Source organism: Solea senegalensis, linkage group LG15 (genome assembly GCF_019176455.1).
Source record: "Solea senegalensis isolate Sse05_10M linkage group LG15, IFAPA_SoseM_1, whole genome shotgun sequence".
Classification (NCBI taxonomy): domain Eukaryota; kingdom Metazoa; phylum Chordata; class Actinopteri; order Pleuronectiformes; family Soleidae; genus Solea; species Solea senegalensis.
In genome coordinates, this window is record NC_058035.1 from 19,066,830 (window position 1) to 19,078,345 (window position 11,516).

Consider the following 11,516-nt stretch of genomic DNA (forward strand, 5'->3'; position numbering starts at 1 on the left):
TTTCCCTTGTGTAGATTGTATTTTAATAAAAGGTTGGGTTTGTGAAATATATATATAAAAAAAACAGTTTTATTGAAAACTCTTTGTTAGAACGATGAGGAAAATACAGTTACAGGAACATGGAAGAACATCTCTGGTAATTTAATAATCCTCAGCAGGCGAGGAAGGCCATCCCACTCTTCCAGTAAGCACTCTGAGAGAGAGAAATACACAAGTGTTTTAAAATAGTTCTGTGATCAGATGTGTTGTTTTAAAGCAAGTTTGTTTACTGAAGTGTGACTGGTTGTTGGAATCCTTATGTGACTCTGGGTGATCTCAGGCCAAGGACAAACCCTGTGTTGGGATCGGTTGTTTTAAGGATGACATTTTTTGCTATTGGCAACTAAACTACAAGCATCTGATAGAAGAACAAAAAGTTATACAGTGAATTTAAATGGAGCAAACTACTACTGTACATTGTTTTCCACCAACAAGCGGGTAAAACAGATGTTGGTCCTTGATTGATTTGTAAACAGCTGTTGATAAAAACATGTTGATTTCTGGACAGAATGAGGACTAGTAGATCTGAGCTGTTGGATCATCACAGTCCACACACACACATACAGAACAATGACAACCAGCAACACTTAACACACCAGTTCATGATGTTTTGAAATCCTTGTCATTTCATCAATAAATAAAGTTTATCTGGGGGACAAAACATCTGATGTAGAACAAGTCTGGACCCTGCAACTGATGTAAGCCAACCTTGCTGTCCTCATCAAAGCTCCACCCACAACTATGAACACGCTACCTAGTGTCCACTGCTGGAAACAGTCAAGGTGAGAGCACTGGGAGAACAACACCATTGACAACAACTACATTATATCTGAATAAATACTAATCATTATTGAAATAAACTTCCTGATGACTGTTAGTTATGTGAATGAGGATTTCAACAAATATCACCGTACTTTGCAAAAGTCTGTGCAAAATGATGAATTCATGTTCACTAAACACCAATTCATCGGCATTTTGTATGGATTGATATTGTACAACATGTGAATGTTATACTCGAGGTCTTGAATAAACCTGGCCTAATAGACATTTAACATGAAATGGTAGGACATAAACAAATGAACAATAAATAAATAGGGTTCCATTCCCTTTAGCTTTAGTGATTGTATTGCAGTAGACATGAAAACAAATCTAACGCATAAGACCTTTTTCACTGTAAATGATGCACTTGAGCTTCAATGAACACATGTATTCAAAGGCTATTCAAGAAAATGATATAGTGCACATTATCCCTCATGTCGTGTGTGTGTGTGTGTGTACATACTGTGTGTCTGTAGTTGTATCTTCTAATAGCCTCTCTGATGTGACAGGGCTGGATGGCTCCACTGGGAGGAGGTTCCACTGTGGCTGGACAGCTCTGCTGAAACACAATACTACATTTACTGATTCATACACAGGCACAAACTCAGTCATTGACCATTTTCTACAGTTCATTTATATATGTAGATATATATATATATATACATACACATATATGTATATATGTATATATATGTATATATATATACATATATATATGAGAACAAATTCATGCTTCTGACTGAAGAACTATGCACAATCTACACGATATGTGAAGAAAATATAAAACATGGTCATATTCTGTAGCTATTACTATGACAGAAGCCTTTGAAATATGTCCAATCATAGTAATCTTAATCCTGCACTGATAATAACTGCTTTTGCCAATCTGAAATGAGTTAACACTTATTAAACAGACAAACAACAACTGCAGCTAACACACATGAACACACACACACACCTTTTTGCGTTTTCTTTGTCTTGCCCGGCTGTCCAGGCTGCCGTTTCCCTGTGGGAGGGGCTTTGACGAGTGAGAGGAGCCTGGGGTGGAGGGGGGGGTGGCCTCAGGTGAGTCCGGATCCTTCTTTACCTGACGGAGGGGAAAGACGGAGGATGGACCACACTGACGACACCTCCACAAACTTCACAATCTGGTGTAAGTGATTTTAAACGACATGGTGCAGGTGTGTGTTTGTACCTCAGTGTGCGTGTTGTAGTGGATGTAACTGGCAGAGATCACATGACTGATGGGATTGGTCTTGGCTGTCATTTCCTGTTTCACAAGCAGAGACAAATCCACAATCTGGAAAAAAAAAGACAGAGAGAGACAGGAAAGAGTTTTTAATCACCAGGTTTATCACTGACCAGAGGCACGACACGACACGTTCAATCATCACGACTGAAAAGTGTTACCTGGGCAACAGACTCATAGGCCAGGTATGACAGGATCTCCATGGCGATGCTGTTGGGTTTCAGCTCCAAACTGCTGCAGTCCAGCCAGTCCCGAAACTTTGACGCTTTCTTTGCTGGAATTACATTCATCATCATGTGAACATGTGCTGTTTTTATCTCTTTTATGACGACAGAAGAATTTGAGTTTTTGATATTTAGACAGGATTTTGATTCTGGAACTCATATCAGCCTCTCCTACTGTCTGGTTGTTTCTGATCCTCCCCCTAAATGATCTGCACAGGTAACTCATACTTCTCATGATAAACCTTGCACATTATTACAGTAGATAGTGGCTGTTGTGAAGTTCAGAACATGGGTCAGTCCCAAACAGGAAGTAAGGTCTGGCTGTACAAAACTATCATCATTGATGTAATACGGATTTAAAACAGTCAATTTGTGTGATTATTGAAATCATACCAAAGCTGAGCTGTCGGCTCTCACAGAACTCCAAGTACTGAGTCTGGTCCATAGTCCGGGTCTGACGCTCTAAACGCTGCAAATACACAAACACCGTACATCAGGACTAGAGCTGCAACGATTACTTGATTACTTGATTTTTCAGCTTCTTAAATGTGAATATCTTCTGATTTCTCCACATTAAAAAAAAAAATAAAAAAATCATTAAAACTGAATAATTGTGGGAAATACTGAATCAGGGCTTCAGCAATGAAATTCAACTACTAATTTAATTACCAACTATTGTGATAATGGATATTTTTTAGTGTGTTCAGTCTCTTCACGATTCAAGCACTTTTTTAAGGTCTATTTTCAGCACCTTATAGCTGTGGTAAGTTACATAAAGGAATATATACATACTCACTTTTTAAGTCACATTAAAATAAATGCTACTGTCCCATAAACAACCAAAACTGTGTTTTGCAGTAGCAGAGTTTAATTAAAACACATACTGTACACTCACTCGCCACTTTATTAGGAACACTTGTTCAGCTGCTTGTTATCTAAATATCTAATCAGCCAATCGCAGGGCAGCGTGTAGGTACGTCAGCATGGACAAGGCGACCTTGGAGATCAGAACGTAGAAGAAAGGTGAACGTTGTCAAAACAGGCTACGCTGAGAATTTCACAAAGTGCAAATCTTTTATTTATCTAATAATATCCAGTCAGAAAGATATAGTTGTTGTGAGAGAAATACTTTTATATTTAATCAAAAATCCAAGCACTTTCAAGGATTTTAAGCATGTGTGCAAACACTTACTATTAAAAATTTTCTTTATTTCTTTATTAGAATAATCATTAGTTGCAGCCCAATTAAACATCATACATACAATCTCTGTTGTCTACCAGTGCTGCCGGAGCGTCATGAACACTGACCTCCATCCTCTCCTGTTTGACGGGGTCCACTTCCTGTCGCTCAGCCAGTGACACATGTTCACCAGTCTGATCCATCCATAACAGAAAATCCTGGGCCAACCTCTGCCGCCGCTGGTTACCAGCGACGGCGGCTCCTGCGGCTCCTGCGGCTCCTGCGGCACCTGTGGCACCTGTGGCACCTGCAGCACTGCCCCACCGGTCTGCAAACACAAATCACTCACAATTAACTGTCACAACAAACAGTTTTTATTTGTCTCTCCAGGTGAGACAGATCCTGAGCATGTGCAGTGAGTGAGTGAGTAAGTGAGTGTATCTACCTGTTTCCTGCTGCATGTCCTCTTCCTCCATACCTTTCAGTAATTTGGATTTATAATCTCTGAACTGGAGATATTTTAATAACCTCGCCACTTTCCTCTGATCCAAAGACATGAAGGCAAACAGAGAAGAAGAAGGGAGAGGGCAAAGTTTTTTTTTTTCCTTCTACAACCCATTTATTTTGAATAAAGTTGTGTGGGGTTATTGTTGTTGTTGTTGTTTGTTGCTCACCTTGTCCCTCCTCATCAAGAACAGGATGTCCTCGGCAGAAATGACCCTTGATCCACGGAGAGCTGCTCCCTCACACACCTGATGCAGCTGATGATTAAAGGGCCAATGAGCAGCAGTTATGCCACAAACTCACATTTTATCATAATGATCCTTTTGGATGTTCTTAAACTGATACAACATTTCATTTTTAAGCCATGTGATACAACAAATATGTTTCATATATACACACACACATACATGTACATATACATATATGCGTGTGTATATACAGTACTGTGCAGAAGTCTTAGGCCACCATTCGATTTGTTGTTTTAGCAACGCCATATACGACAATAGAGGATCATTATTTCTATTTCACATGCAGTTTTTTGTTCAGGAAAAACTAAACAAACCATCCTCTACAGGTGTCAAGTATTTAGCATGATCTATCCTTATACTTGAACAATAACACAACTCTGTTAATACTAGAGTGGAACCTTAATGAATGTTACTGGTAAATCCTTTGTTTGTAAATATCTGCTGTAAAAAACATCTATTACACCAGGTTTATTCAAGACACGCTTGAGCATTACATGCACATGTTGCATGAGTTAAACTCATCGACAGCTCGCTCATATATAAGACCAGCTTTAAGTCGCATCACTTCATTCCAAATTCCAATGATCACAGAACTTGACAGAAAAAACAAGAGCTTGTGGTGCCTGAAACTTTTGCACAGTACTGTATATACATACATATATACGATTTGTCTTCGTAACAAGCTGGTGATTAAAGATAATATTAATTATTGTTTGCTGAAGGCAGCAAATGCAGGTTTTTGTTTCTGACAGAAGACTTTTTAAGGCACTTTGCCGGATGAAGATACAATGTTGTGACCCTCGGCCACATTTACTTGCTGATCCCTGATATACAGCATGTGCGCAGAAGTATATGTTACCATAGTGATGAGCTGCGTGTGGACAATGTCCTCCACCAGAGCAGCTGTCTCATGCAGAGGCCTGCGAGCGTCTCCCAGTGCAAACCTGGACAACACACACATGCAGAGAAAAACATAGCAGTTACTCTGCAGGTGATAATGAGCCGCTAATTATTACAAATGTTACTCATTCACAAGCTTATTAACAATTCTTAGTGTTTATGTTCCTCTTTGTTTTAACCTCATAATTCACATAAAACACATTTTTTTCTGCTGCTTTGAAATAAATGAGTTCATGTTTCTGTTAAAAAAATCACCAGACAAATATGGGTTTTATTCTCTCCACATATTCTCAAACCAAATGGTTTCATAATTTTGAACTGAATTTTCTTCTGTTGTATGCTGCTTTTTTAAATGAATGAAATTCTAATGAATTTTTATAACTTTTACTTTCATTGAAAAGGAGTTGTAACCACCACTAGCTAGACCTTGAATTCTTTTTTGCACTTTTCGTTCTACAAAATGTTATTTGTGAATGTCACTGCCTGAATCTGATGATGTTTGTAGAGAAATATGTTTCATGAGAAAAAGAAAATGAATTATTTTGGTATTAATACCAAAACTTTAGTGCTGTACAAGCTGTAGGTTATTTTTGATGAAATATACAAATAGTATAATGTCTGTATAAGCACCAGTTTGCATATCAAATCACAAGAAAGTCAATTTTCAAGCAAAAAGAAAAGAAAAAAAATCAAGTCTCTCTCCATCACACATTCACACATGCATGGACGTGCGCACACACACACACACACAGGATGGCTGACCACAATTTGGTCAATCCTCAATTTGCATCCAGAGAAACCACTTCCATGATGACAAACTAACCTAAAACCCACATCCTGAAGCTCTTTCCTTCTCTCATTGCGTCTCTTTCTCTTCATCTCTCCCCCTTACTCTCTGTCTGTTACATACAAACACCTGACCCCTCTCTCTCTCTCTCTCACTGGGAGCAGCTGATTGGTCAGTTGCACAGGTGAGACTGGCTTTGGGTTTGGTGTTGTGGGCAGGTTGGCTTCAGTCTTCAGTCTTGGTTTTAGGTTTTAGGTTTTTGGGGTTTAGTTGGGTTTTAGCCTCTCTGACCACCAACATCACATCTCTGCAGCGCACACACAAAAGGCAAGGTGAGTACCTCAAAGCGCGCGCACACACACACACACACACACAGATGCGGTCACAGCATTTACACAGCTTCTATATAAAGGATTTATGACAGTTCTATTTTCTATGCAGATAAAAACCATACATACTGTGTAAAATAAAAAGTGTTTTATTATTTTGCAGCATTTACTGAAAATGTATTATTTTCATTGTCCTCATCAAGTTTGAGACAGAAATCCTCCTGTAATTATGAATAGCTTCCATTGATTTAATATTTCATTCCATAAAGTGATTTAATGTTAAATTATTTTGTTTTGACAAAGTCCTACATCCTGTAGTTGGCCATTTTATTTGCAGGAGTTAATGAGGATGTTATTGCACAAATGTACCATACTCAGCCTCTCGGACTCTAATCCAAGACGCTTCTGGATGAGGATGAAGATGTCCAGTCCACAGCTAACTACCAAAGAAGATTATTATTATGCTAAGTTTTAAATCAAATCAAAAACAAATCTTTTGGAAAGTATAGTATATCTTCATTTTGTTTTTAGTGTATTACAAACAAAAAGGTGGTGGACTGTTTATCTTTATATGTGTGTGTTTGAGTTTATGTCCTGTTTTGGTTTTTGTGTCATTAGTCAAAACTCTTTGTTAAACAGGTTTCTATGGCTTCAAACAGTCTGTTCAGCAGCAGCAGCCCGATGCTATACTGGGGTGAGTTTTCCTCTGTGTGTGTGTGTGTGTGTGTCTCACATCATGCTCTGTAGTTCTGGGATGAAGCTGGTCCTGGAGACTGGACGCTCTTTAGAACTGGAGGCGGTGGAACCAGCCATGGGACTGCTCATAACCACTCCTATCTGATGACAATAAAACAAAGAAACACAGCTGCTTTAACGACTTCACCCTCACACCACACATCACAATCGCATAAATTCACTTTCTTCTACACGCCATATGTTTCCAAATTAATGGAAGTCAAAGCAAGTCCTTAAAAGGATAGCTGCGCAAACCTGTGTGTGTCTATATGTTTGTGTAATTACTCATAAACACAAAAAATGGCAGAAGATGATGATATGATAATGCTTGTGTATTACTGACCAAGTTATTGCAGTGAGGACCAGTAGTTGGGACACTGGGACCTTTTACTCTTCTTTGGCATAGCTGTTAAATGTATACAAACACTGACTATTACAACTTCAGATAGAGCAGTGGGTGAATAACTAATGAATACGTAAATAAATACTAATATAATTTAATCCTGATTGTTGAAAATAAAGTATTTTTAGCACCACTGTCCTGAAGGAGGCTAACGTTTTGATGTATGTGTAATGTAGATGATAGCGACCAAAAGAGCATTAGATGATGATGTAATGAGAAAATCCAGTTGGGAATGCGGAGTGCTCGTGCTGTTGCCTTAGTTATACACATTCCATTCATTTTCTATAGGAGAAAATGTGCAGAAATATATACCAGAAAAAAGCGAATGTTTGCACCAATATCCTGAAGGAGCCCACGATTTTGATTTATGAGTTGTTGAAATTTGCTGAATATTGTAGGACGAGATAATAAACAATAATTGGGACTTCCTGACTCAGCATTACCAACTAATAGCATATAGCATAGGTGGTAACAACCTGCTAATATGTCCCCGTAAAAAGGTCTGAACCTAAATGTGTCCTCACAGACACAACCACACAAGTGTTGGGATGTGACGATTAATTATTAATTCATTGATGAATCGTCAACTACATTCATAATCGATTAATTGGTTTGAGTGTTTTTATTTAGTCATTAAAAACAAGCCCTCTGATTTTTCAGCTTCTTAAATGTGAATATTTTCTGCTTTTCTTTCCTCAACACATAGATTATGAAAGATTAAATTATGAAAAGAATGGTTAGTTGCAGCCCCACACAGGCTTGTGCAGCTATTCTTTAAGGACACTGCTTTGACACCTATTCATTTGGACAGTCTAAACAAAGCATTATATTAATGACTGACCCTCACCTTCACCACAATTCAGTCTTAGCGCTAAACTTTACTAGCTCCTCAGAAATGAAGTTCTGCCTCATTAGGACCAGGTTTTGGTCTTGGAGATAATGTTACCACGTATACTAATACTAATACCAAGTTTTAAATCAAATCAAAAACAGCTTTTACAATACTTTTACAATGCAATAATAGAAAAGGTCCTACGGAGGTAACAAATACATGTACACAAATAAATGTAAATACACGCACGCACGTGCGCGCGCGCACACACACACACACACACACACAGGTGGCGTGACCGCAGTAACTTCCCCTCCGGCAGTGAAATGTGAATGATAATACAGCGCAGGTTGCTCTTATTCAAACACTGTGGTGACGAAAACACAAAAGCTGGACAGCAGGAGCAGCAGGAGGAGGAGGAGAAGGAGCAGGAGGAGGTGGTGGAGGTGGACGAGTGGAGCCACAGAAACAGAGAAAGACGTGAATTCATCCGAAACACTCACCAAAATAAGTTCAGTAATACGACGCTGCAAATCCCCCGCTTGATACTTCGTCTTATTATTCGGATTGTCTGCGCGATTTGATGACGTATGAAACTCGGGGCCGAAGAGGTTTGTGGTATTTGTAGTTTTCTGTCGTTCAAAAAGCCTCGCAACAGGTGTCAGAATCTGTGGCCTCCGTGTTTCTATGTCTGTGATGGTCACACATACAAATATAAGATGATGATTTAACTTTTGAAAACATTATTTTCATTATTTTGTCTTTATTGATGCAGGTACAGGTCGCCTTTGTTATGTAACTCTTTACAATGGAGCTTAAAAATAAAAATACATCTGTCTAGGGCTGAAACGATTATTAATCGATTACTAAATGAATTGCCAACTATTTTAAAAATCGATTGATTGGTTTGAGGGTTTTTTCATTAGTAAACAAGTTTGTTTTAGCTTCTTAAATGTGAATATTTTCTGGTTTCTTTGCTCCACAGAACATAGAAATCATTTGTTTGATATGTCATTATATATGTGTGTACATATATGTATATACACTGTATATATCATTTGATCATATGTGGTCACTTGTGATCAGATCTGCCTTCCCCTCAGCCTTTATTCAGGTACACACTGCTGTCATGTCAAATTATGTTTTTAAAGGGTCTGACTGTAACGATGCTGTCGACCTGTGTGTGTCGGTGGAGACTGTTTCAAATGTATGCTGTGGATAGATTGTATTCATGCAGCTCAGGAATGTGGCATCATGTGACCTTATAGAGCCTCATTTTAATTCTTTATTATTATTATTATCATAACACTTTACAAAAAGGATCAATATTCAAGACCAATGTGGCAGGAATTCACAGGACCAAAAAACTTTCCTCATCAGATCCTGTTGCGAAGCATCGACCAACACCAACATCCACCAACCTCCAAGTGTATGACCAGGAGGTGCGGCCCCTGCACCAGCACAGGACAGCGTCCCCCAGAGGCTTGATTCAGACTGACAGCCCCAACTTCCAGTGCAGTAGCCTGCCACAGCACTGGAGGTGCAACAAGACCCTGCCAAGAGCCTTCACTGTAATTATCATTTCATCTGTCTACCTATCAGTTCAAAGTCTTTGTGCTATACAGTAAGGAACTATCCCTGACTTTTCTCCATTCTCCAGGTGGTTGCCGTGGGCGACGATGTGCCAGACGGCGTGGTCGTCACAGTGATGGCTGGCAACGACGACAACAGCAGTGCCGAGCTGCGGAACGCCACAGCAACCATGAAGCAAGGCTGTGCCCAGTTCAACGACCTCCGCTTCATAGGCCGCAGCGGCAGAGGTAGATGAGGCAGAGAAAGAAGGAATTGTATCCCCTGCATATAAAACTGACCTTATTACGTGTTGTTGTGGAACCTACATTGATTTTAAAGCCTGTACAACTTTAATTATGTTTTTTTCCAGGCAAGAGTTTCAACCTCTCCATCAACATTCTGACCTCGCCCCCTCAGATTGCCACACTACAAAGAGCCATCAAAGTCACCGTGGATGGACCACGGCTGCCAAGACGTGAGTAAGCACCAGAGGTGTTACTGTGATAGTTTTATTTCAGTCTGAGGCATTTTCTTTTCCTAATTCTCCTCTCCTTCTTTCACAGGACAGAGGCAGAAGGAGGTGAAGTTAGGGGTTTTCAGGCCTCCAGGTAGCAGCACTGCATCAACAGGTGCAAGATCATGAAAACAATCTCTTTAATCGTCACAAACGCAGCTGTTTTCTACAGTACAAATAACATTTAGTGTAGATGAGCAATAATAAAGCAGCATATTTAAAACTGTAAAATGTTTCCCTCCAGAATGTTGTGCAGTGGTAGAAGTTGAACCAGAGGAACCTCAAAATTGTACACCATAAATTCACTTCATTACTTTTAAACATTGAGGGGAAATTAATTGAACTTTGAAAATTAAAAGGAGAAAAACTTTATCATATATATGTATATATGTATATCTATACATATGTATAGATATATAGATATATATAAAAAACTACTTACAAGCTTTGAGATGAGGTTGAAAGCTCAGGAAGGACACTGATGTCTGTGAAACCAGACAGTCAACAGAAATGTTTTTTGTCTCTCAACAGACTGTAGATCCTTCTCCTCCTCTCTGTGGACCAGTGAGCCGTCGTTCCTGGGCCATGTCACCTCTCTGGCATCTTCCTTCACTCCAAGTCCCAGGATGCACCACCTCCCCTCCCTGCCCTACTCCACCCAGCCTCCTCCATACAACTCCTACCTGTCGCCTCCTCCCCCTCCGGTGAGCCACAGTGGTCCATTCCAGTCTGGCGGTTTCTATTGTGGAGCCAACCAACCGCTCCAAACAGCAGGGGAGGACAGAAACTTTGTCAATGCACTGACCAATTACTTTGAGGGGGCATGTTTTTCCCTAAGAGGTGATGAGTCTGTCTGGAGACCTTATTGATGAATGGATCTGTTGTGTAAATATTATAATTGTATCAAATAATGGTTTTGGTAGGTATGTTTTTTTAATATGTTTGATTTTGTCTTCATATTCCCACCTGTCAAAATAAAATCCTTCTCCATACCTAGTCACAGTTATTATGAAAATATGTTTTTAGTATATTGCTTTAATGTTTTATATGTAGAATTTAAGTTATATTCACAACACTTATAATCAAATGTGAGAGTTTCTCCTTTAGTTTTGAAATCTTACAGGATTATTTCAAAATGTATATGATAGTGAAGTGATTGCCATAACAAGTACAAAACACAG

The 11,516-nt window shown here is 39.2% G+C and overlaps 2 protein-coding genes across 3 annotated transcripts; one reads left to right on the forward strand and one right to left on the reverse strand.

Moving 5' to 3' along the window:
- Positions 1–49: 49 nt before the first annotated feature.
- supt3h (SPT3 homolog, SAGA and STAGA complex component) lies at positions 50–8,812 on the reverse strand. Of its 2 annotated transcripts, none has more exons than XM_044045792.1 (12): positions 8,753–8,812; positions 7,013–7,116; positions 5,123–5,207; positions 4,186–4,272; positions 3,957–4,053; positions 3,640–3,839; positions 2,725–2,800; positions 2,269–2,381; positions 2,054–2,158; positions 1,817–1,945; positions 1,322–1,414; positions 50–193 (listed from the first exon to the last, which is right to left on the reverse strand). In XM_044045792.1, exons 2-12 carry the CDS (start codon positions 7,102–7,104, stop codon positions 152–154), a joined length of 1,119 nt encoding a protein of 372 aa, XP_043901727.1. In that variant the 5' UTR covers positions 7,105–7,116; positions 8,753–8,812; the 3' UTR covers positions 50–151. The 2 variants fall into 2 exon arrangements, with proteins under 2 accessions (XP_043901727.1, XP_043901726.1); XM_044045791.1 differs by having other exon boundaries at positions 1,322–1,417.
- On the forward strand, positions 6,924–11,254 carry runx2a (RUNX family transcription factor 2a). Its single transcript, XM_044045793.1, has 6 exons — positions 6,924–6,973; positions 9,630–9,820; positions 9,910–10,069; positions 10,192–10,296; positions 10,385–10,450; positions 10,867–11,254. The coding sequence occupies exons 1-6, from the start codon at positions 6,925–6,927 to the stop codon at positions 11,202–11,204; spliced, it is 909 nt and encodes a 302-aa protein (XP_043901728.1). The 5' UTR covers position 6,924; the 3' UTR covers positions 11,205–11,254.
- Positions 11,255–11,516: the final 262 nt, after the last annotated feature.

What these genes read in the sequence shown, in the direction of transcription:
- runx2a (XM_044045793.1), top strand. Translation starts at nt 6,925, where the DNA reads ATGGCTTCAAACAGTCTGTTCAGCAGCAGCAGCCCGATGCTATACTGG. An exon ending in TGGACCACGGCTGCCAAGAC is followed by an intron (nt 10,297 to 10,384) that starts GTGAGTAAGCAC and finishes CTTCTTTCACAG; the next exon opens with GACAGAGGCAGAAGGAGGTG. An exon ending in TAGCAGCACTGCATCAACAG is followed by an intron (nt 10,451 to 10,866) that starts GTGCAAGATCAT and finishes GTCTCTCAACAG; the next exon opens with ACTGTAGATCCTTCTCCTCC.
- supt3h (XM_044045791.1), bottom strand. Translation starts at nt 7,104, where the DNA reads ATGAGCAGTCCCATGGCTGGTTCCACCGCCTCCAGTTCTAAAGAGCGT. An exon ending in GACAAAGAAAACGCAAAAAG is followed by an intron (nt 1,418 to 1,816) that starts GTGTGTGTGTGT and finishes ATTGTGTTTCAG; the next exon opens with CAGAGCTGTCCAGCCACAGT. An exon ending in GATACAACTACAGACACACA is followed by an intron (nt 194 to 1,321) that starts GTATGTACACAC and finishes TCTCTCTCTCAG; the next exon opens with AGTGCTTACTGGAAGAGTGG.